The sequence below is a fragment of the Marmota monax genome, unplaced genomic scaffold (genome assembly GCF_021218885.2).
Source record: "Marmota monax isolate L192 unplaced genomic scaffold, Marmota_monax_Labrador192_F-V1.1 WCK01_AAM20220418_F8-fsc00001, whole genome shotgun sequence".
Taxonomy (NCBI): Eukaryota; Metazoa; Chordata; class Mammalia; order Rodentia; family Sciuridae; genus Marmota; species Marmota monax.
Genome location: NW_026693777.1, coordinates 34,909,313 through 34,935,480, shown reverse-complemented (window position 1 = coordinate 34,935,480; position 26,168 = coordinate 34,909,313). Strand labels below are relative to the sequence as shown.

At 32.7% G+C, this 26,168-nt stretch overlaps 2 protein-coding genes across 2 annotated transcripts; both read right to left on the bottom strand.

Moving 5' to 3' along the window:
* Window positions 1-736: 736 nt before the first annotated feature.
* LOC124104046 (olfactory receptor 11G2-like) lies at window positions 737-3,445 on the bottom strand. Its single transcript, XM_046460712.1, has 2 exons — window positions 3,414-3,445; window positions 737-1,673 (listed from the first exon to the last, which is right to left on the bottom strand). Exons 1-2 carry the CDS (start codon window positions 3,443-3,445, stop codon window positions 737-739), a joined length of 969 nt encoding a protein of 322 aa, XP_046316668.1.
* Window positions 3,446-17,756: 14,311 nt separating this feature from the next.
* LOC124104045 (olfactory receptor 11H6-like) lies at window positions 17,757-21,906 on the bottom strand. The gene is made up of 2 exons (XM_046460711.1): window positions 21,858-21,906; window positions 17,757-18,730 (listed from the first exon to the last, which is right to left on the bottom strand). The coding sequence occupies exons 1-2, from the start codon at window positions 21,904-21,906 to the stop codon at window positions 17,757-17,759; spliced, it is 1,023 nt and encodes a 340-aa protein (XP_046316667.1).
* Window positions 21,907-26,168: the final 4,262 nt, after the last annotated feature.

Sequence of the window (26,168 nt, the reverse complement as noted above, 5' to 3'; positions counted from 1 at the left end):
TCTGAGAATGGTCTGAAAATTCCTCAAAATGCTGCATAGAAAATTAACATATAATCTAGTTATTTCATTCCTCAATATATATTCTAGGGAAGTGAACACATATATTCATGTTCAGAAAACCTTGTTCATTCATTATTCATGATATCAATGAAGCAGAATCATTAAATGTCTAACAAAGGGTGAAGGGAAAGGAAAAGTGGTTGCATAGTCATTGAATTGAATGTTTTTCAATTTCAGAAAGGCTTGGTTTGCAGCATGAGGAAAGTTCATGCTAAAAGTTTGAATCACAAGTGTTCTTCAGAATGTTGGCAAAAGGCAAACCCAACTTTTTAAAAAAAAAACACAAAAACATTACCCTAGAATTGCTATGCAAATTTATCATATATTAATTTCCACCCAAGATAAAGTTTTAGGAAGAACTGTAAACGTAGGATAGATTTTCTACATGTGTATATGTGCATCTGAGAACTATGAAATTTCTGAGAGAAAAATATGAACTACTGAAATAACTCTGAAAGCAAACAAGATAAGCTATCATTTTCCTTTCAATATTAATCTTTTATTTGGAAGAACATAATTATTATTTTTTATCTAATAGAATGAACAAATGAATATAACTAACTTTATAAACATTATAATAAACTTGAATGTTTCTCATCTTCTACAAGAAATTTTCTACTTCCATAAATACAACAAAAATCAAAGTGTTAATTATTTATTTGTGCACACAGCTTCTTCAATAACCTTTGCCATGGCTGTTATGAAACATTACAGTGCTGAACAGTTTTCTGAGGGCCTCCTTCATGTCCTTATTCCGTAAACTGTAGATCAAGGGGTTGAAAAGTGGAGTTAACATGGAGTAGAACAAAGTCACAATTTTCTGCATCCCTGCTGGATTTCCTGCTGTGGGGCTCACATACACAACCATGATGGAGCCATAGAAGAGGGATACTACAGCCAGATGGGAGCCACATGTGGAGAAAGCCTTTTTCTGGCCTTCTGCTGAAGGGACCCTGAGTACAGCTCTGATTACCAAGGTGTAGGAACTGGTAATATAGAGGAAGGTGGAGAAAATGAGGACTGAGTTATAGATGGCACAGATAATTTCAGTGCCAGGAGCTGGTTCACAGGACAGCTTTATAAGTGGTCCTGGGTCACATAGAAAGTGATCAATTTTATTTGCACAACAAAATGGGAGCTGAGAAACTAGGTAAACAGGCAAGAGGAAACACAAGAAGCCACACACCCAGCAGCCGGCTCCTATTCTGAAGGAGTTTTGAACAGTCATGATTGTAGGGTAGTTCAGGGGTTTGCATATTGCAAGGTACCTGTCAAAGGCCATGACAGACAAGAAGAAAGTCTCAGTGGTGCCCATGGAGAAGAAGAAGTAGAACTGGAGGAAGCACCCAGAGAAAGAAATGTCATGGCTCTCAGAGAGAAAGTTGGCTAGCATATTGGGGACAGTAGAGTTGATATAACAGATCTCCAGGAAGGAAAAGTTGGCCAGCAGGATGTACATTGGTGTTTGTAGTCTATAGTCCCACCATACAGCACAGATAATGCTCAGGTTTCCAATTAGGGTTGAGATGTATGTTCCAGAAAAGATTGAAAAGAGGAGGATCTGAATCTTCCAGGTGTAAGGGAAGCCCAAGAGGATGAATTTACTCACAGAGCTGGAGCAATTATTTACATTCAAATTTTTATTTGTTCCAAAAGCTGCAAAGATAAAAAGATTTCACGTGAGAAGTGATCTTATATAATATGACTTTTTAAAACAGATTCCTTGAGTGGGGTCCCATTGATATTCCTTTCAAAAATAACAGATTATTCATACAGAGATATTTACATGATTTTCAGTTACTCATAGTCCTACCCTAGACACACCAAACCCAATTTGAAAAGAGGAAGAGAGAGTCTGGAGTCAAAGGAAGTTTACCACCCGTATTTTGGTTTTGACAAAAACAAAAGAAAACTAAATGAAACAAAACAACATATTCAAATTTAGGTCTTGTGGTGAATGAAAGGAGACAATAAATAAAGAGATAAGTCATTGTTTGTGACATACAAAGATATTACTTTGATTGTGTTCAATATTCTTTGCTCTATTTGTGAGAGTAATACAGGCTTTCATACTGATTTGAGGAGAGCATCTTGATGAGTCATAGAATTAAAATATACGTATAGAATAATTCATTTTAGCTTTGTTGTGTTAGGTTAAGACCTTTCTTTCTCTGTACATTTGAGACTGCAATTTAAATAAATATTGAGATGAAAAAGTTTGAATGCTTAATAGGAGTTTCCACATAAATTCATCTCATTAGTAAAAATGAATTCTTTTGAAATACTATGCATTATAAATGAAATACTATTTTTAAAGAAATATGGTTTATAACATATTACTTGAAATATTACAGGATAATTAGAATGATCTGGTTAAAAGAATTTGAATCTGAAAATTTATTCCACAAAAATGAGCCTGTCTGCTATTTGTCATTCAATGCGGATGATATCCCATAATTTTCATTTCAGATCTAACCATAAATATCATTTGCTAATATTTTATCTCAATTTGTTAACCAATGTAATAATTGGGATGATTTGTAATACCATCATAATCAATGAATCTTTTAAATAAAATTAATATAAATATATGCGATATATGTAATCAACCTCTTCAATACTTTGTAATTGGAATGGAGGGTGAGTGATCAACTCTCTTGTGGTTTTTGTATGGAAAAAGGTAAATAACCAATTATTATTACTTGATATTAGAGAGCTATGGTAGTCCAGGAATGATTGGTGGTCTTTGAGGGAAAAATAGATCAAAACTATTTTCATAATAATGTTAAGACAACATTTGGTTTTTCATTTTCTTTTTTATTTATTATTACATTGGAGTTTTCAGGCTTTATGGTATGTAGTATCACAGTAGATCAACCAGAGAAGTAGGTAGGATTCAATAACTTTTATTGTATTAAGACAAATAGTAATGATATTGGCAAAAAGTTGTAAATTGCAACTCTTCTTAGTAAATTTGATGAAGTTATTTTTACATAGACCTCACATGCATAATTACTTTACATATGTCTAATTACTTAATGCTACTATTTAAAAATTAATTTATAAGCAAATATTTTTCAGGTTTAATTCCTAAATAATAAATATTATTGGCTATAATTTACATAAATAAAAGTTGTGTGGGGTCCATTATAATAAGAAAGATTTTAAAGAGGTCCTGATACCAAGTATTTGATAACTATTCTCAATGAAACTATCCTCCAAAGAATAATTAAATGCTTTTCTTAGTCATTCATAGCAAAAGAATATATGTTGGATAAGAGTCTCATGTATATGTTGGATAAGAGTCCTTGGCATGTATTCATTATTCTTGTTGTATGTTTTATTGAAATTACTTTATTTGAATAGTATTATTAAAGGGTTTCATATGCAAATAGTAATTTGATTTTGGAAAAGTAAACATTAGGGCAAAAAGCATATGCCAATTTAAATTCTCCATTCAATATTTTAGAATGTTAAAACCTTAACTTTCAACACTAACCAGGCAATAGAATAATAAATCTATTCTATTTGTATCACTTTGACCTTTGGGGGTTTTAGCATATCATACAGACATGGAAGGTAAGTTGAAAGTAAATTGACTCATTCTTAAAATATTCACCATGTGTTTATGAATTCCAATCTTGGGAACTCAGAGATATAGATTTTTATCTATATTATACTAAAATATATTATATGTTATCTATATTATAGATATAGTTTTTTGATAAATAGGTCTAAAATTTGAAAAGCAATATTTTGTTTAGTTTTTGGTATCAGTCTTGAAGTCAGGAACATTTAGCCACTGAGCTACATGCCCCGCCTGTTTTATATATGGAAAGAATTTTTCTAAACTGGTTATTTTATTCAAATTTAAAGTAATCATATATAATATAAACTGATGCTTTTGATGAATGAAGAACACACTGCAATCCAATGCCAGTTCAGTAAGCCCTCGACATTTCAATACCACCTTTGCTGATGATTTTTAATTTTCATTCACTCTACTTCTTTCTCTGTGTTTCTGTATCTATCTCTATCCTTGTGCCCACAAATTTCCATTTGCTTCATTGGTCTTCTTTCTCTAAGGGTCTTGTGTATATGTGTTTGTACCCTTCCATAATTTTTTGTTTTATATTTTATTCAACTGTGACTGTATTGTCTCCAGATTGAAAACAGCATCTGCCTGGTGTCTGTTCCTATAAACTATAATTAAAAGGCAAAGAATATGATAGAAGAATGGACTAATATCAATGAATGTTTCAATGCAGAAAAGCCACTGATCATGTGGTAGATTTTATCAAGAAACTCAAACCACATTCTGTAATAACATTTTTCTTCATAAAATCTCAACTCTATTCTATATGATGTTGTTTTTCATTAATTTTACAGTTGAGATAAGATAGTAAGATAGATATTGAAATCAAATATATATATATATAATTTTCAAAAATATGTAAAATTTTGTTATGTTCACAAAGGCTATTCCTTTAAATTTACAATCAAAATGTGAATAAAATTTCCTTGCCTGATAGTCTCTAAAATAATCAGAAAGTCACAGGGTCCATGCAATATGTTGCTTAAAATTTTAGTAAAGGAAGATACGTCCATACTTGTTTTAGGAATCCTTCATAGTTAGGGTACAAACTCTACTATATGGAGTAGAACACAAAAGGTAATGTGAGAAGATCTCCAGCAAATTTAGCTCTCAGATAAAACCTTGGCTTTGATTCTGAAGAAGCAGTGCTTTTGTAATTTTGTGATAGAATATAAAACTAGAGCAGAGTGGAAGAAGGGCTGAAATCTGGTGGATGATTGATCATTACCTGAAGAAATAAGATGGGAATCATAGACACCTGTATGATTGAATGCCATCTTCCACATCAGAGTTCAAATTCCGGTCTCAGATCTCAGAGAAATGAAGTCATGTTTCAGGCATTACTGTGGGAACTCGTGAGGCTTTTTGGAGGAAGAACATTATGAGATTAATAAATTAAGTATGAGGCGTTTGTGTCTACTAATGTAAGTTAAAAGACAACAGGCAACTTGACATTTGGAAAGAGAATCGTGATTTCTCATTGTCTAGGCAGAAAGAAATGAACCAGTGAAATAAGGAGCCTTTGTGCTGGCCATCTCTAGGGAGGAGGTCTGTAGAGAAGGAACTTATAACAATATTTTTAAGGAGCATAGTGTCATGTTCAGCACTTTATTAATTATGCTGAAATGTATTGAACATCTTTACTTACCTCTTATTCATTTTCAAGGATTTTTCACTTGGTGTTTTTAAGTAGGAAAAAAAATACTCTTCTTTCTGATGATAAAGGGAAAATTGTGACTCTAGCTGGGAGAATTGGTTCAAAGCTTGGAAAAATGTCTACAGGGTGTAGGTTAACACAGAAGTAATGTTGCAGTATACTCACCTTATGAAAGACGCATTTCTGTGTAATTTGTTGTAAATCACCACTCCATTACACCTTATCAGTTTGAGAGATAATTTCATTGGTTGTTTTTTAAAATAAGACATTTATGAAAATTTTTCAAGAATCTAAATATACAGTTAATATACAGTTAGCTCTTCAACTTATGCTAAGGTTATACCCTAATAATCCAACTGAGATGATAAAAACAAAGTTAAAAAATATATACAATATGCCTAACCTACCCAAATTGCTTACACTACCCTACTTTTATTCTACAGTTGGGTAAAATCATTCAATAAATGCCCATATTGTTACAAAATGTTGAATGTTTAATGTAATTCATTGAGTACTGCAAGAGATAAACAGAGTAGCTGTATGTGTATATTTTCATACCATGGCAAAGTTGAAACATCATTAAATTGAACCATACATAAGGGATTATCTGTATTTTAATGGCTCTCTAGTATAGCACTACCTTTGTACATATATATATATAATTATTTATTTAATAATTCCCTAATTGTTTAGCTATTAGCTATGTTTACCAGAGCTAAAATGGTTCTAAATAAATTAACTAAGATCTATAGTAGAATATCACTAAATGATAGAATATGATCAAGTGAGATTTATTTCTTTATTTTAAATTATCCAGCATCACACCATTTTTCATTAGCATATATGAATATAACTTGGGGTAACTTATTATTAGAAAAAATATAAGGAGATTTTAATAGATATAGAAGTAGCATTAGATAAAATTAATTTTGATAAAACACAGAATTAACCAGAAATAAAAGGTGATTCCTGAATTTGTTACAAGAGTGGATTTTCTAAAATAATTGGCAAAATCATACTTCAATAGTAAAATACACAAAAATCCCATTTCAATTATACAAAGACAAATAACAATGATCACTTTGATAATCAGTGTTTCTGTTCCAAGTGATTCACTGTCCTTCATAGAGAAAGATTATGTTTTTATAACCTGCAGACATAAGTAGGAAGTATTATTTTTGAGTATTAATGCTGAGTGTATAAGAAGTTAAAACTTCAGTGATGAGAAATTACTTCCAAATGTAACAATGATATTGCTTATATTGGTCCTTTAGTAAACTGAGAATTCTAAATCTGGAGATTGAAGAGATTATTGCCCACTCTCCTTCCCTCTTTATTAAATCTCTTCCTTGACAATTCTTCACTATTTTTAAATCAGCTTTCATCTCCTTTTTATACTCTGAACTTCCGAGGGTGATACAAATGCAAGCAGGTGAGGAATGAAAAACAGTACTGCCTTCCAAACTGTCCCCTTAACTTTCTCTGAGAACTCAGAAATACAGAGTAAGGACAGAAAGAAAGAATCATTCCTAAAGCAATTTGACAAAGCATACATTTGCTGTGGAAAGGGAGACGTATACGATGAGTCTCAAATTACAAGTAAGCATATAATCTATAATGAGAATTACCTGATTTAAAGATGATATCCTGATAGCATATCAGATAGGCATATGCCCCTGAGATGTGTGAAATATCTGATATTTGTTTTTGAATTGAATTTTCTATCACTACAAACCTTTCCAGAATAAATTTTTGGTAGCTCTTTCCTCACGTTTTGGAATAAGTGACATAGAAGATAGGTAATAACAAAAGCAGAATTCCAGTGGCAATTGCTACAACATTAATATATAGCTGCAAGGGAACAATTTAGCAGCAAGAAATCATCCTGATTTTGTGTGTGTGTATGTGTGTGTCTAGTGCTAGGGATTGAACTCAGGGCCTTCTGAATGCAAGCGAGCACTCTACCAACTGCCCTATATTGCCCTCATCCTGATTTTTATCAGTTTTAAAAACTATTACTATTTAATAATTATGGAAGTTATATTATCTAATGCTATATTCAGGATACCCAGTTAAACAGTCATTTGCTTTTTAATTGTTAAGATTTGCTCTGAAATATTGATCCTACTTGTTGAACTGTGACTTTGATTTTAATCTATTTCTGTTTCTATTTCCTCATCTGACAAAAAAAATACTTAATCTATAGGAATGCTGTAAGAATGAAATATAAAATAACTTCAAAACTTTTGGTACAGTAAAAGTTAATAATATTAATTAATTCCCATCTTTAAGTTGTACAGTTTTCAAAGCTTTTAGCAATAATTTTAACATTTAGCCAAGTTTTAGTCAGCTTCTTTTGCTGCTGTGACTAAAATTTTAAAGGAGGAAAATTTATTTAAGGGCTCACAATTTCAGAGATCTTAGTCCATACAAGGCCAGCTCCATGAGGCAGAACATCATGGAGGAAGAGTGTGGCAGAGGGAAGCAGCTCACATGGTGATAAGGAAGCACAGAGAGAGAGAGAGATCTCCACTTGTGAGACACAAATAAATACTCCAAAGCTGTGTCCTAATTCCCACCTCCTCCAGCCACACCCTACCACTTTAGTTGCCAGGCAGTTAAACTCTATCAAGGGATTAATTCACTGATTGGGTTAAGACTCTTACAACCCAATCATTTCTCTGCTGAATCTTCTTGCATTATCTCACAAGTGAGCTTTAGGGAGACACCTTATGTCCAAACCATAACAGATAATTACACATATATTTTACAATGCCTCTGTTTAATATGTGTTGTATTCTCTTTATCCACTCATCTTCTCAAGGACGCTTAGATTATTTCCATAAATTGACTACTATCAACCATTGGGATCAGTGTTGCTCTGAACATAGGAATGCAGTTATCTCTTTGAATACTAATTTCATGTGCTTTGTATCTTTGAATACTAATTTCAGGCTGGTATGGTTGGAACGTATTGTTATTCAATTTAAAAGTTTAATTCAATTTAAAAGTTCTGTTTTATACACTAAATGTACCAATTTACATTCCCACCAATTTTGTTAAAAAGAGTCCCCTTTCTACTTAATCTGGTCAACAATTTTTTTATTATTTTAAATATTTTTTGTAAAAATCCTTCTAAGAGATGTAAAATGAAGTTTCACTGTGGTTTTGATTTGTATTTGCCTAATTATTAGTATTGTTAAGCATCTTTTCATATACCCGTTGGCCATTTGTATATATTTTTTTCCAAAAAATATCTATTCACTTCTTTTCATAGCTTTTAATTGGGTTACATGTTTTCTTTTTTTCACATATAGTTGCTTTTGTTCAGTACATGCTTTAGATATTAACAACTTATCAGGTGCAAGGTTTGAAAATATTTTCTTGAATTATATAGATTATCTTTTCATATTGTTTCTTGATTCATTGTGAATAAGCTGCTTAATTATATATAGTCTCAATAGTTTATTTCAATGCTTTTTTGTCTGTATTTTAGTTCATAGCCATAAATATATTGCCAAGAATAATGTCAAGGAACTTTATTTACTCATAGGTGATTTTTTATTTCTGTTTTTATTAGTATCTAATACATTTTGGTTGACTTTGGGCTATAGTGTAAGAAAAATTTCATTTTCAACTTTTTTGCATGTGAATTTCTATGTCCCAACACCATTTATTGAAATAGAATACTTTCTTCATCGTGTAATTTTGTGCTCTTGTCTAAGATGAGTTGACTGTACACTCATGAGCTTATTTCTGGGCTCTCCATTCTTATTTTATTTGTTTATGGGCCTGTTTTTATGTCAGTACTGTGCTGTTTTGATTTCTATTGCTTTGGAATAAAATTTGGAATCACAAAGTGCAATGCTTCCACCTTTGCTCATTTTCAGTTTGCTTTATTTATTCAGTCTTTTAGTGGTTCTATTCAATTTTAGGATTGTAAATTGTCTATCTGTAAACAATGTCACTGGAACTCTGAATGGGATTTTATTGAATCTGTAGATTTGGGTGGGAGGTAGTGTGATATTTTAACAAATTGATTTTTTCCAATCTATGAATATAGGATAACTTCAAATTACTTGTGGTTTTTTCCATTTCCTTATACACTTCTTTATAGTTTTTCATGTACTGATCTTTAACTTTCTTCCCTCATGACTGAACACAAACAAATATGTTACCATTTCTAATTTTGTATATACTTAGTTTATGTGTGTTTTTAAAAAATGTTTTTCTTACAAAATAATAACAAACTAGTGGAAATTTAGGCAATATAGCAAACAATACTGAATGAAGATTTTCATCATTGAGTTGGATTCTTCCGTGCAAATTCAGTATCACATGTATGTTTTCTTTTTTTTTAATTTTTTATTGTTGGTTGTTCAAAACATTACATAGTTCTTGATACATCATATTTCACACTTTGATTCAAGTGGGTTATGAACTCCCATTTTTACCCCATATATAGATTGCAGAATCACATCAGTTACACATCCATTGATTTACATATTGCCATACTAGTGTCTGTTGTGTTCTGATGCCTTTCGTATTCTCTACTATCCCCCCTCCCCTCCCCTCCCCTCTTCTCTCTCTACCTCCTCTACTGTCATTCATTACTCCGCCTTGTAATATTTTTCCCTTTCCCCTCACTTCCTCTTGTATGTAATTTTGTATAACCCTGAGGGTCTCCTTCCATTTCCATGCAATTTCCCTTCTCTCTCCCTTTCCCTTCCACCTCTCATCCCTGTTTAATGTTAATCTTCTTCTCATGCTCTTCGTCCCTACTCTGTTCTTAGTTACTCTCCTTATATCAAAGAAGACATTTGGCATTTGCTTTTTAGGGATTGGCTAGCTTCACTTAGCATAATCTGCTCTAATGCCATCCATTTCCCTGCAAATTCTATGATTTTGTCATTTTTTAATGCAGAGTAATACTCCATTGTGTATAAATGCCACATTTTTTTATCCATTCCTCTATTGGAGGGCATCTAGGTTGGTTCCACAGTCTTGCTATTGTGAATTGAGCTGCTATGAACATTGATGTAGCAGTGTCCCTGTAGCATGCTCTTTTTAGGTCTTTAGGGAATAGACCGAGAAGGGGAATAGCTGGGTCAAATGGTGGCTCCATTCCCAGCTTCCCAAGAAATCTCCATACTGCTTTCCAAATTGGCTGCACCAATTTGCAGTCCCACCAGCAATGTACAAGTGTACCCTTTTCCCCACATCCTCGCCAGCACTTGTTGTTGTTTGACTTCCTAATGGCTGCCAATCTTACTGGAGTGAGATGGTATCTTAGGGTGGTTTTGATTTGCATTTCTCTGACTGCTAGAGATGGTGAGCATTTTTTCATGTACTTGTTGATTGACTGTATGTCCTCCTCTGAGAAGTGTCTGTTCAGGTCCTTGGCCCATTTGTTGATTGGGTTGTTTGTTATCTTATTGTCTAATTTTTTTGAGTTCTTTGTATATTCTGGATATTAGGGCTCTATCTGAAGTGTGAGGAGTAAAGATTTGTTCCCAGGATGTAGGCTCCCTATTTACCTCTTATTGTTTCTTTTGCTAAGAAAAAACTTTTTAGTTTGAGTAAGTCCCATTTGTTGATTCTAGTTATTAACTTTTGTGCTATGGGTGTCCTATTGAGGAATTTGGAGCCCGACCCCACAGTATGTAGATCGTAGCCAACTTTTTCTTCTATCAGACGGCGTGTCTCTGATTTGATATCAAGCTCCTTGATCCATTTTGAATTAACATTTGTGCATGGCGAGAGAAAGGGATTCAGTTTCCTTTTGTTGCATATGGATTTCCAGTTTTCCCAGCACCATTTGTTGAAGATGCTATCCTTCCTCCATTGCATGCTTTTAGCCCCTTTATCAAATAATAAGATAGTTGTAGTTTTGTGGATTGGTTTCTGTGTCCTCTATTCTGTACCATTGGTCCACCCGCCTGTTTTGGTACCAGTACCATGCTGTTTTTGTTACTATTGCTCTGTAGTATAGTTTGAAGTCTGGTATCGCTATACTGCCTGATTCACACTTCCTGCTTAGCATTGTTTTTGCTATTCTGGGTCTTTTATTTTTCCATAAGAATTTCATGATTGCTTTCTCTATTTCTACAAGAAATGCCGTTGGGATTTTGATTGGCATTGCATTAAACCTATAGAGAACTTTTGGTAATATCACCATTTTGATGATGTTAGTTCTGCCTATCCATGAACAGGGTATATTTTTCCATCTTCTAAGATCTTCTTCTATTTCTCTCTTTAGGGTTCTGTAGTTTTCATTGTATAAGTCTTTCACCTCTTTTGTTAGGTTGATTCCCAAGTATTTTATTTTTTTGAAGATATTGTGAATGGAGTGGTTGTCCTCATTTCCATTTCAGAGGATTTGTCGCTGATATACAGGAATGCCTTTGATTTATGCGTGTTCATTTTATATCCTGCCACTTTGCTGAATTCATTTATTAGCTCTAATAGTTTCTTTGTAGACCCTTTTGGGTCTGCTAGGTATAGAATCATGTCAGCTGCAAATAGTGATAATTTAAGTTCTTCTTTTCCTATTTTGATGCCTTTAGTTTCTTTGGTCTGTCTAATTGCTCTGGCCAGTGTTTCGAGAACTATGTTGAAGAGAAGTGGAGAGAGAGGGCATCCCTGTCTTGTTCCAGATTTTAGAGGGAATGCCTTCAATTTTTCTCCATTCAGAATGATGCTAGCCTGAGGCTTAGCATAAATTGCTTTTACAATATTGAGGTATGTTCCTGTTATCCCTAGTTTTTCTAGAGTTTTGAACATAAAGGGATGCTGTACTTTGTCGAATGCTTTTTCCGCATCTATCGAGATGATCATATGGTTCTTATTTTTAAGTCTATTGATATGGTGAATAACATTTATTGATTTCCGTATATTGAACCAGCCTTGCATCCCAGGGATGAATCCTACTTGATCATGGTGCACAATTTTTTTGATATGTTTTTGTATCCGAGTGGCCAGAATTTTATTGAGGATTTTTGCATCTAGGTTCATTAGAGATATTGGTCTGTAGTTTTCTTTCTTTGAAGTGTCTTTGTCTGGTTTAGGTATCAGGGTGATGTTGGCCTCGTAGAATGAATTTGGAAGTTCTCCCTCTTTTTCTATTTCCTGAAGTAGCTTGAAAAGTATTGGTATTAGTTCCTCTTTAAAGGTTTTGTAAAACTCTGCTGTATACCCATCCGGTGCTGGGCTTTTCTTAGTTGGTAGTCTTTTGATGGTTTCTTCTATTTCCTCAATTGATATTGGTCTGTTTAGGTTGTCTATATCCTCCTGACTCAATCTGGGCAGATCATATGACTTAAGAAATTTATCTATGCCTTCACTATCTTCTAATTTATTGGAGTATAAGGATTCAAAATAATTTTTGATTATCTTCTGTATTTCTGAAGTGTCTCTTGTGATATTGCCTTTTTCATCCCGTATGCTAGTAATTTGAGTTCTCTCTCTTCTTCTCTTCGCTAGCATGGCTAAGGGTCTGTCGACTAAAAGTTGGTTCTTTGGAAAAATAAACACATGTATATTTTCTGTGTTCAATGTACAAATTGTTATTGTGCTCTCTCCTCTGGCAGTGGGAAGAGGTCTCTATTCTGGAAGTATTAGACAGAACTCTGACTTTGGTTACGAATTTCTCCAAGTGCCATGTGTTTAACCTATTTTTTGATAGTGTGATATTTACGGAGAATTAAAAAAAATGTCATAACAACTATTTTTTAAGACAATTTTCTTTTCTCTGGGGAGGGGGTTGGTGGTAGAGGTGTTCAGGTGTTTTCGTTTATGAATAAAAAAGTATGTGTTTTTCTCTTATGCTTCTTTCATTTCAGTTATTGCTTTTGCTCATAAAACTTTGTTTACTATTTTCTTTCTTTTTATTGTTCTTTTTAGGCATACATGAGGACTCATTTTGACATAAAAATAGAAGCACAGAATTTAATTTGCTCTAAATCAGTCTCCAGTATTTCCCCAGACCACCACCACAAAAAACAACAACAACAACAAAAAAACACTTCTTTTTCTGTTTTCGGTTTTAATCAGACCATTCCTTTACTTTTTCCTCAATGGATCATCAGAAAATAATCTCTAATGAATGTACAATTCATCAGGAATTCATTGTAAGATAACAAGATCAACATTAAGGGAATTGTCCAGAGATTTTAGTTCTTACATTTGCTATTCATTGAGGTGAAAGTACAACATTTACTTTTTGTGTTAATCAGACAATTTGTGTTCCCTCTTTGGGTACATAGGATTATATTCATATGTCCTCTCTAGTTGCAAGTTGCTGCCACTAACTGACATTTTCTTGAAATTTTAAGGTATCCTGAATCAGTATTCTTGCAAGTAGGATCAAAAGACAAGCATAAGAAAAGAAAATAATCTACCAAAAAATACATATTGAATCCATCACTCCAGCGTTCTTTTAGTGGTTCCATTCAATTTTAGGATTGTAAATTGTCTATTTGTAAAAAATGTCACTGGCTTTCACCATGGTCACCATGGCTACCATAAGACTCGTTAAGGGCCTGGGGATGTGGCTCAAGTGGTAGTGCGATCGCCTGGCATGCGTGTGGCCCGGGTTCGATCCTCAGCACCACGTACAAATAAAGATGTTGTGTCCGCCAAAAACTAAAAAATAAATATTAAAAAAAAGACTCATTAAAAAGATAAAACACAATTTTCTGTAGTTGCTATATTTTCTCTCATATACAAATGTGATATAGACAGAGGAATAAATGCATAGTTGGGAATAAGTCTGTGCATATTCACAGAAGAGAAACTTCAGAGAATTGTGTTTTATTAAGTAGAATTAGTGGTGCAATAGTATTCAAATGCTGTTACATTAATTCTCCAGAAATCAATAATGTGTGACATCAAATATTATAGATGACATGTTATAGTCCATTTACCTTAAGGAACAATTCATTGTGTTTCTGGAATGTGTAAACCTCTTTGGAATAACAAAATTCTCTGAAATCCAGGTATTTGAGGGTAGAAAGATGCAAGTAAGATGTGGTATTGTGGACTTAAAGGCATTTTTTTCTCCTTTTTCAAAAGATATGGGAAATTATACATGTTTATTAGGAATCATGTGATAACTTCCTAATAAAATGAACTTCTACATAACTTTTGAAGGTGAGTCGTTGAGTTTAATCAACATTTATAGAAAAATTCAACCCATCCAATTATTTTGCTGATACTATGTTAAAATATTATTGAATATTTGGTTATTATAATCTGGCTTTGTGTTTCTTGCTTACTCTACATGGATCCAGGAAGTTCATCTTAAAAAGAGATCCTACATTTCCCCCTAAGAATTCCCCAAATCTCTTCAGAGAACCCTCATGATTGTCTCCACTTCTTTGTTGTTTGGATTACAGGTGACTGGATTCAACAGAGCTCAGGATGCTGTAGGATACAGAAGTGAACTTCTTTCCACTGATGCAGAAGGAGCATGGGACAGCAGATTCAAGCTGGCCAGTGTGAGGTGAGTCTGGAGTCCACCATACTGCTGCTCTTTTTCCTCTTGAACATCCATCCACCTGTGAGCAGACTTCCATTCTCCTCACTTTCCAGGAAAGCCTTTCTGAAAAAGATGAAGTTTGCTGATATGACTGTCTCTGTCCATGACCTGCTGCAACTGGAACTTACTGTCCCAGAGGAGGCTTGCAAGTCCCTTGAGTGGCAAAGGCAAGGAGGAATGTTCTGGGTCTTAGTGGCCCTGTCACATTCTAAAAGGGCCACTTATCATATATTGAGCAAGAAAGGTGCATGAGTACAAGTGACAATTCTTCCATATTTAAGTGTCTTGACTTCTGCCTTAATTCCTCTGTTATGTCCCACTTGTCTTTCTACAATTGTATTGTGTGAATTAGCCTTTTTGAACAATCCCTGCAATTAGATGTTGTCTGCATTGCAGCTGTCTTTATACTTATGTAAAGCAACGATGACCTGATGATGGTGGAGGATGGCCCCTGTGCATAAACTCAGCTCTGGATCTCACAGTAATCAATTAATATAGATAACATGGGCAGACTACTACTGTGCAGCAGAGGATGACTCAGTGTGTGTGTGTGTGTGTGTGTGTGTGTGTGTTGCATCAGAACACTCAGTAAGTACAATGACTAATCACACAGGAAAGAGAGATAAGATTGAAAGCCATGAATTCTCCACTTTATATGGATTAAAGTAAAGAGAAGAATAGGACTGAGAATGAACTTTGCTTAAAAAGCTGCCTTCTTTTTCCCTCTTGATCTGTTTCATATCAGTAAAGCAAGGTGGTTGCACTTATTCTCTGAGTTTCTTAGTAGGCCCCACATTTAATGGGCTCTTGATAATGGTTCTATTGTTCTCTTTTATGAATCTACACTTTTAGCCATATTTGGAGATTTTATTAATTATTTGCCAATTTGATCGAAATTTTTTGTCAGAGTTTGTATGACAAATAGTTGAAAAATAAAGAGACAACATACAGAATGGGAAATATTATTTGTAAACTATGCATCTGACTATGAGGATTCATATCCATAATACATAAGAACTCAAAAACTCAACAGAAAAAAAATGAAACAAAACAAGTAAGTTGACTTTGGGCAGTATATGCCAGCAACCTTGGGGCATGCCTGTTATCTCAGCAACTTGAAAGAAGAGTCAGGACAATGAGAATCAGAAGTTGAAGAACAGCCTGGACAACTTAGTGAGACTCTGTTACACACACACACACACACACACAAAATGGGATAGATACTGTAGCTCTGTAGTATCTGTAGTTTGATGTTCCTGGATTTAATCCTTAGAATCAACAATTTAAAAAAAAATTTAGACAAGTAGGCAATATACATTTCTCAGTAAAGAAAAGATACACAAATCGTCAAAAGGTATATGAGAAAAGGTTCAACATTACTAATCAAAAGGAAAATGCAAATAAAACCACAATAAAATATTTTCTTGCTCCAGTAAATAGAAGAAGACTAAAGTTAACTAGTGCTGTTGAGGATGTGTCAAAGAGAACCATTGTAAATTTTTGGTGGAGATGCAAATTATTACAACTACTTTAGAAAATGAGTTGGAAATTTCTGAAAAAAAATGAAAATACAAGTACCATATTGTTCGGTAATCCATTCCTGGTTATATGTCCAAATGAAATAAAGTCAGTGTGTTGAAGAAACATCTGCATGCTGATGTTCATTGAAACACTGTTACCTTGTGTTAGACCTTGTTTTATTAAATGTAACACCAAAATTACATCTGACAAATAAAAGTTAAGCAGATTAGTCGAACTTCAACAAAATACAAACTTAAAAATACATAATTTAGAATATAAAGATAGCCCCCAGTTTGGGAGAAATTTTTTCAAGTTATGCATTACTAAAATTATGACAAGATATACATCATCTTATGAAGGTGGATATATCATAATTGCAATGATGACAAGATGACTACATTGAAAGAGGATCAGAAGTTTAAAATATTTCTTCAAAGAGGACTCTTCAGTTTGCAAGAAATACATAAAAAGGGGATCAGCACATCAGTCAGTAGGGAAATGTCCATTGAAATCGCAATAAAATGCCACTTTGCACTGACTGAGATAGCAAAAGTTAAAAAGACAGAAGATAACTAGTGTTGGCAAAATACAAGGAAACAGAAATTCCAATACATTATGAACACTGAGTTTTGAGAATAATTGGTCATGGTCTTTCTGAGAAAAGTCAGACAATTCCTCAAAATGCTGCATAGAAAATTAACATATAATCTACTTATTTCATTCCAAAATACATGTTCTAAGGAAGTGAAAACATGTTCCTATTAAAAAAAAACTGGTTCATGCATTATTTATGACATCACTGAAGCAGACTCATTAAATGTCCACCAAAGGTGAAGGGAAAAGAAAAGTGGTTGCATTGTCTTTCAATTGAATGTTATTCAATTACAAAAAAAGGTTGATTTGCAGCATGAGGAAAATTCCTGCTAAAAGTTTGAGTCACTAGTGTTCTTCAGAAGATTGGAAGAAGGCAAATCCAACAACTTCTGTAATAAAAACACTACCCTAGAATTGCTATGCAAATTTATAATATATTAACTTCAACTCAGGAAAAAGTTTTAGGAAGAAATGTAAATGTAGGAAGATTGTCTGTGTGTGTGTGTGTGTGTGTATCTGAGAACACTGAAATTTTAGAGAGAAAAATATTAACTAGTATTAACTCTGAAAGCCAGCAAGATAAGTTATCATTTTCCATTGACTATAGTCTTTTACTTGGAAGAACTTTATTATTAATTTTTTATCTAATAAAGTGAACAAATGAATATAGCTAACTTTATAAACAGGTTTCTGAACTTGATTATGTTCCCACTTCCAGTAAAGATATTTTTCTAGTTCTGTAAATACAAACAAAAAATCAAAGTGCTAATTTATTTGGATACACAGCTTCTTCAATAACCTGTGCCATGGCCCTGTGGAAATTTCACAGTTCTGAACAGTTTTCTCAGGGCCTCTTTCATCTCTTTATTTCGTAAACTATAGATCAAGGGGTTGAAGAGTGGAGTTAACATGGAGTAGAACAAAGTCACAATTTTCTGCATCCCTGCTGGATTTCCTGCTGTGGGGCTCACATAAACAACCATGAGGGAGCCATAGAAGAGGGATACTACAGCCAGATGGGAGCCACATGTGGAGAAAGCCTTTTTCTGGCCTTCTGCTGAAGGGACCCTGAGTACAGCTCTGATTACCAAGGTGTAGGAACTGGTAATATAGAGGAAGGTGGAGAAAATGAGGACTGAGTTATAGATGGCACAGATAATTTCAGTGCCAGGAGCTGGTTCACAGGACAGCTTTATAAGTGGTCCTGGGTCACATAGAAAGTGATCAATTTTATTTGCACAACAAAATGGGAGCTGAGAAACTAGGTAAACAGGCAAGAGGAAGTACAAAAAGCCACACACCCAGCAGCCAGCTCCCGTTCTGAAGCAGTTTTGAACAGTCATGATTGTAGGGTAGTTCAGGGGTTTGCATATTGCAAGGTACCTGTCAAAGGCCATGACAGACAAGAAGAAAGTCTCAGTGGTGCCCATGGAGAAGAAGAAGTAGAACTGGAGGAAGCACCCAGAGAAAGAAATGTCATGGCTCTCAGAGAGAAAGTTGGCTAGCATATTGGGGACAGTAGAGTTGATATAACAGATCTCCAGGAAGGAAAAGTTGGCCAGCAGGATGTACATTGGTGTTTGTAGTCTATAGTCCCACCATACAGCACAGATAATGCTCAGGTTTCCAATTAGGGTTGAGATGTATGTTCCAGAAAAGATTGAAAAGAGGAGGATCTGAATCTTCCAGGTGTAAGGGAAGCCCAAGAGGATGAATTTACTCACAGAGCTGGAGCAATTATTTACATTCAAATTTTTATTTGTTCCTAAAGCTGCAAAGATAAAATATTTCCATGTGAGAAGTGATCTTATATAATGTGACTTTTTAAGACAGATTCCTTGAGTGGTGTCACGTTGGTATTCCTTTCAAAAATAACAGATTATTCATGCAGAGATATTTACATGATTTTCAGATACTCATAGTCCTACCTTAGACACACCAAACCCAATTTGAAAAGAGGAAGAGAGGGTCTGGAGTCAAAGGAAGTTTACCACCCATATGTTGGTTTTGACCAAAACAAAACAATACAAGACAGTAGATACAATTTTAGGTCAAGTGGTGAATGAAAGGAGAAAATAAATATACTAAAGAGAAAAATCATTGTTTGTCACATACAAAGATATTACATTGATTGATGTTCAATATTCTTTGCTCTATTTGTGACAGGAATACTTGCTCCCATACTGATTTGAGGATAATATCTCAGTGTATCTATAGAATTAAAATATATGCATAGGATAATTCATTTTAGATTTGTTGTGTTAGGTTAAAGGCTTTCTTTCTCTGTACATTTCAGACCATAATTTAATTAATAATTGAGGTGAAAAATATTGAATGATTAATAGAATTTTGACATTCATCTCATTGGTAAAAATATATTTTATTAAACTATTTTATATAATAAATAAAAATATTATTTTTAACAAATATGGTTATGGTAACACATAACTTCATACATTGCAAAGATAATAAGAAGGAATGGATAAACAAATTTCAGTCTAAAAATTTCTTCCAGAAAAATGGGCATGTCTGCTATTTGTAGTTCAAAGAGTGGGAAATCCCACAATGTCATTTCAGGTCTAATCAAAAATATTATTTGCTAATATTTTATCTTAATTTGTTCTCCAAATAACAATTAGAATTCTTTATAACATCATCATCATCATTTAACCCTCTAAATAAAATTAATATGAATATGTGAGATATATCATATATTGTCGGCCTCTTGAATACCTTGTAATTGGAATGGAGGGTGAGTGATCAACTCTCATCTGGTTTGTATAGCAAAATGTAAATAATCAATGCTGATATTAGAGAGAATTGGTTTTCAAAGTATGGTCCAGGAATGGTTAGTGTTCTTTGAGAATCTTTCAGGGCAAATAGATCAAAATTATTATTATTTTACATCAAAATTATTTTTATAATAATGTTAAGATAATATTTGGTTTTCCATTTTGCATTTTTTCTTTATTATTAAATTGGAGTTTTCAAGGCTATATGATACATGATATCACAAGAGACTAACCAGAGAAGTAGATATGATACAAAAATCTTTACTGTATTAAGAAAAACAGTAATGATATTGGAAAAACAGATGTAAATTGAAACTCTTCTCAGTAATTTGGATGAAGTCACTTTTACATAAAATATTCATCATTTGACTTAATATATGCCTAATTAATTACTGCTGCTATTTTAAAATTAATTTATAAGCAAATATTCCCCAGGTTTAATTTCCAAATAATAAATATTATTGGCAATAACTCACATAAATGCAAGTTATGTGGTGTCCTTGAGAGTTTTTAAGTTATAAGCATGTCCTAAAATCAAATATTGGATAACAACATTCCTAGAAAAATCTTACCCTCTAAAGAATAATTAAATGCTATTCATAGTCATCATAGCAAAAAGTATCTTGGATAAGAGTCTCATGTAGTCCTTTGCTTGTTTTCATTTTTCCTTTATTATTTTTTTATTGACATTCCCAATTTTAGCAGTATTATTTATGGGTTTCATATGCAAATAGCAATTTTAGAAACATAATCTTTTGGAGATAAAGCATATGCCAATTTAAATTCCCCATTCAATATTTCAGAATGTTAAGACTTTAACATACAAAAAATTAACCAACCAGTAAAATAATAATATTATTATATGTGTATCATATTGCTTTATTTTAGTTTTAGTATATAATAGAGACATGGAAGTTAAATGAAAATAAATTGACTTATTCTTAAAATATTCACCATGTGTCTATTAATTCCAACCCTGGAACTCAGAAATGTAGATTTTTTTTAAAGTTTTTTTTAATAGCTCTGTAATTTGAAAAGCATTTTTTTTTCATATCAGGAATCAAACCCACGAGCATTTAACCACTAAGCCACATCCCCAGCCATTTTTGTATGTGGAAATAATTTTCCTGAACTAATTATTTTATCCAGTTTTCAAAGCAATCATTTATAATACAGACTGATGCTCTCCATGAGTGAAGAACAGACTGCAATTCAATGCCAGTCAATCAAGCCCTCAACATTTCAATATTCTATTTACTGATTATTTTGAATTTTCATTCACTCTACTTCTTTTTATATGTTTGAAGATCTGTCTCTATCCTTGTGCCCACATATTTCTATTTGCTTTATTGTTCTTTCTCTAAGGGTCATGTATAGTTTTGTTTGTACCATTCCATATTTTTTTTGTTTTATATTTCATTCAACTGTGACTCTGTTGTCTCCAGATTTCAAACAGCATCTGCCTAGAATCTGTTTCTATAAACTATAATTAAAAGACAAAGAATATGTTAAAAGATTGGACTAATATCAATCAGTATCTCAATGCAGAAAAAGCTACTGATTATCTGAAAGATTTCACAAAAAAACTCAAACCACGTTCTGTAATAACATTGTCCTTCATAAAATCTCAAATCTATTCTATATGATGTTGTTCTTCATTAATTTTATAGTTGAGATAAAAAAGTAAGATAGATACTGAAATCAAATATGTATCATTTACAAATATATGCAAAATTGATTATGTTCACAAAGGTGTTCCTCTATATTTGCAATCAAAATGTGAATAAAATGTCCTTGTCTATTAGTCCCTAAAATTATCAGAAAGTTAAGGGGTTCATGCAATGTTGTTTTATATTTTAGTAAAGGAAGATATGTCCACACTCATTTTAGGAGTCTTTCCATATTTAGGGTACAAACTCTGTCATATATAGTAGAATACAAAAGGTGATGTGAGAAGAGCTTCAGCAAATTTAACTCTCAGATAAAACCATGGCTTTTATGTGGAAGAAGTGATGATCTTATAATTCACATACTATGTGGTAGAACATAAAACTGGAGCAGAGTGGAAGAAGGGCTGAAATCTTGTGGATTACACCTTACCTGAAAAGACAAGATGGGAATCATAGACACCTGTATGATTGAATGCCATCTTCCACTTCAGAGTTCAAATTCTGATCTCAGATCTCAGAGAAATGAAGTCATGCTTCAAGCATTACTGTGGGAATGTGGGAACTGCTGTAGAGGCTTTTTGGAGAACATTATGAGATTAATAAATTAAGTATGAGGTGTTTGGGTCTGCTAATGTCAGTTGAAAAGACAACAGGAAACTTGGCAATTGAAAAGAGAATGATGATCTCCCATTGTCTAGGCAGAATGAAATGAACCAGTAAAATATGAACTGGTCATCTCTGGGGAGTGGCTCTGTAGAGAGGGAACTTACAACAGTATTTTTATGGAGCATGGTGTTATGTTCAGCACTTTATTCACCATGCTGAAATATATCAAATATCTTTACTAACCTCTTACTCTTTTTTCAAGAATTTTTCACGTAGCTTATGAAAAGAAACAGAATTAAGTAAAATTATTTGGATGGGTGTAAGTTTGGTTTTAGTAGAAGAAAAGCACTCTTTTTCTGGTGAAAAAGGGAAAATTGTGACTCTAGCAGTGAGACTTGTTTCCCAGCTTGGAAAAATGTCCTCAAGTTGCAGGTTATCAGAGAGAGGTTACATTCCAGTGTACTACTCAACCTTATTAAAGACTCATTTCTATGTCATTTGGTGTTAATTACTTTGTATACACACCACTACAAGATGACCACTGTCTCTTTGAGAGATGCTTTCATTAGCTGTTTTTTTTAATGACAAAGACATTTATGAAAATTTCCCAAACATCTAAATATATTGTTAATATACAGATAATTCTTCAACTTATGATGAGATTATACCCTGATTAAACCCACTATAAATTGAAAACAAAGTAAAAAAAATCACAATATGGCAAGTCTACTCAACATAGCTTAGTTTAGCTTAATTCAAATGTGCTCAAAACTCTTATATAACTCTACATTTGGGTAAAATTATCCAACAAAAGCCTGTTTTATTATAAAATGTTGAATATTTAATGTAATTAATTGAGTACTGCAAGAGATAAACAGAATCACAGTATGTGTACTTTCACACCATGGCAAAGTTGGGTCAGGGAGTCTCTGCATTTTAATGGCTTTGTAGTATAGCACTACTTTTCTACAGATTTGTAACAGTTTATTTCATAATTCCTTAATAGTTTAACTATTAGCTATGATTACCAGAGCTAAAATGGTTCTAAATAGTAGAATATGATCAAATAGGATTTATTTCTTTATTTTTTATATTATCCAACATTTTACCATTTTCAATAGCATATATGATTATAATTTTGGTTATTTATTAATAGAAAAATATAGGAAGATTTTAATAGATATAGAAGTAGCATTAAATAAAATTAATTCTGATAAAATTCAGAATGAGCCAGAAATAAAAGGTGACTTCTAAATTTGTTAAATGCTTGCATTTTCAAAAACAATTGGCAAAATCATACTTCAGTAGTAAAACACATACAACAGAAACCCTTTTAATTAAATTAAAGAGAAATAAAAATGATCACAATTACAATCAGTGTTTCTATTCAAAGTGATTCACTACCTTTAAGGAGCTGGGTTCAATCCTCAGCACCACATAAAAATAAACAAATAAAACAAAGGTATAAAAAAATAGAAAGATTATATTTCCGTGACCTGAAGACTTTGTAAAGTGAATGTAACTTGTTGGTCAATCAAGTGGAGGACAATTTTTAAAATTCCACTTTTTTTCAAAATGTATTTTATACTTAAATAATACATAAGAATTTTACATATTTATACAGCGTAGTGTGATATTGATTACTATATGTAATTATGGGATCACAATTACTGGCACACTCATCATCTCAAACATTTATTATTTCTTTCAAAATCTCAGTTATTTTGAAATATGAATCTAATTATTGTCAACCATTTACCCTATCATGCTATAGGAGATTAGAAGTTATTTCTACTATCTAATCACACTCCTGTACCCATTAATCATCTCAGCTCCATCCCCTTCTCCCTAATTATTCCCAGTCTCAGGTAATCACTGTTCTACTCTCTACATTTAGGGGATTATATTTTTTAAGTTTGTACATATAAGTGAGAATATGCAGAACTTGTCTTTCTGTGCAAAACTGAATTCACATAACAGAATGCCTTTATTCTTTCTTAGAGTTGAATAATAATTCATTTTGTATAAATACCACATTTTGAAGTCCATTCATCTATTGATGGATCCCTAACTGACAACATTTCTTGGCCAATGTGAATAGTACTGCAATAAACATGGAAATAGAGATATTTCTTCAACATACTGATTTTCTTTCTATTGGATATATACCCAGTAATGGAATTGCTGCATCAAATTATCTATCTTGTTTCTTGAGAAATTTCTATACTGTTCTCCATAAGAGCTATACTTATTTTTAGTCCCAGCAATAACATATGAGATTCTCCTTTCTCTGCATCCTCACCAGCATTGTTTTTTGTCTTTGTGATAGTAGAAATTCTAATTTGAGTAAGACAGTATCTCAGTTGAGACAATATCTGATATGTTTCTGATTTGAATTTTCCTATTGAGATGGCAATATGATTTTCATCTGTTATTTTGTTAATGTGTTGTAGTTCATTGGTTAATTTGCACATTCAGAACCATCATTATATCTCAGGGATAGATTTATGGTGACCATGTGTAGTTGAACTCAATTTGCTAGTATTTTTTGAAGATATTTCCATATATATTCTTCAGAAATATTGGCCAACTGATCTCAAATTGAAACCTCCTATAATTTTGTGTCCTTTTACCAGTATCTTTTAAACTCCCTTTTTTCACCCAACTTCACCAGTCTCTTGTAGCCAAAATTCTACTATTTGTATGAGATCAATGTTTTTAGATTCTGCATATGAGTAAAATCATGCAGTATTAATCTTTATATACCTGGCTTATTTGACAAAACACAGTATCCTCTAGGTTTATCCAAGTTGTTGTAAACAATAAAATTTCTTTTCTTTTTTTTATAACTGGAAGATATTCCACTGTGTATATGTAACACATTTTCTTTATACATTTATGTTTGATAGACACAAGTTGATTTTATCTCTTGGCTATTGTGAGTAGTGCTGCTATAAATATGTGTGTGTGTGTACGAATGCACTTGTGTGTGTGTTTGTGTGTGCGTGTGTGTGTGTGTTTGTGTATAGACACCTCTTGACATACTCATTTCCTTTCTTTTGAATATATACCAGTTATTAGGCTTACTGAATGATGTGAGAGTTCCATTTTTAATTTTTGAGGCACCATCACACTGTTTTCCATAATGGCTATACTAACTTACATCCCCACCAACAGTTTACAATGATTTCTCCATATCTTCTCCACCAGTTTATCCTTTTATTCTTTTTGATAATAGTTATTTTAACAGGAGTGAGGTGATATCTCTTTGTCATTTAGATTTGCATCTTTCTGATGATTAGCAATGTGTTACCTTCACATTAAAGTGATACAAAGTGTAATGGTGCTTTTACAATACTATAACATTATTTAAGTGTTCTCAATTTGACTATCTACTTACTTTTACCAGTAAGTTTTTAACTTTAAATTTTGTTACTCCTTTGAATAGACTGAGATACTATGCACTGTGTTACTTTGAACATCACCTGAATAACACAGTCATAAAAGATGTGAAGAGGTAAAAACTAAAAAAAAAAAAAAAAAAAAAAAACCTTGGAAGTTTTGTTTTCTAATCTGAATAGTAATGGCATTCATTATTTATAAAATAATCACAATCATCATCTGCATCACTTATATGGAACCAAGTATTAGGAACCTTGGTGTTTTCTTTTTACCAAATAATTCTTTTTGGTATTATACAAAGAGAGCTTTCTTGTGAGGATAAATTAAAATGAGTAGTAAAATATCTTGTGGTTTTCTCATGGAGAAATCCATACACTTGTATTTCTAAACTTGAAAGTACAAGTTAAGAAATCTCTTATTCGAATCATTAACAAAATATAATATTAAAAATTATATTACATATATAATTATATTAGATATAACTCAAATATCATAAAAATTTCACATTAATCATGATATGTTCTACAGAAATATTGAACATTTTGATATTTTGAAAGCATATTGATCAACTATATTAATGTTGTAATTCTCACTGAATCCAATAATCAGAAAAAAGGAAATTATTTTGGATGTCTTAAACATTCTCATTGGATCAAATAATCAGAAAAAAGGAAGCAATTTGGAGTAGATAATGGGCCATAAACCTCCTAATAATTTTTCTTAAAAACCAGTG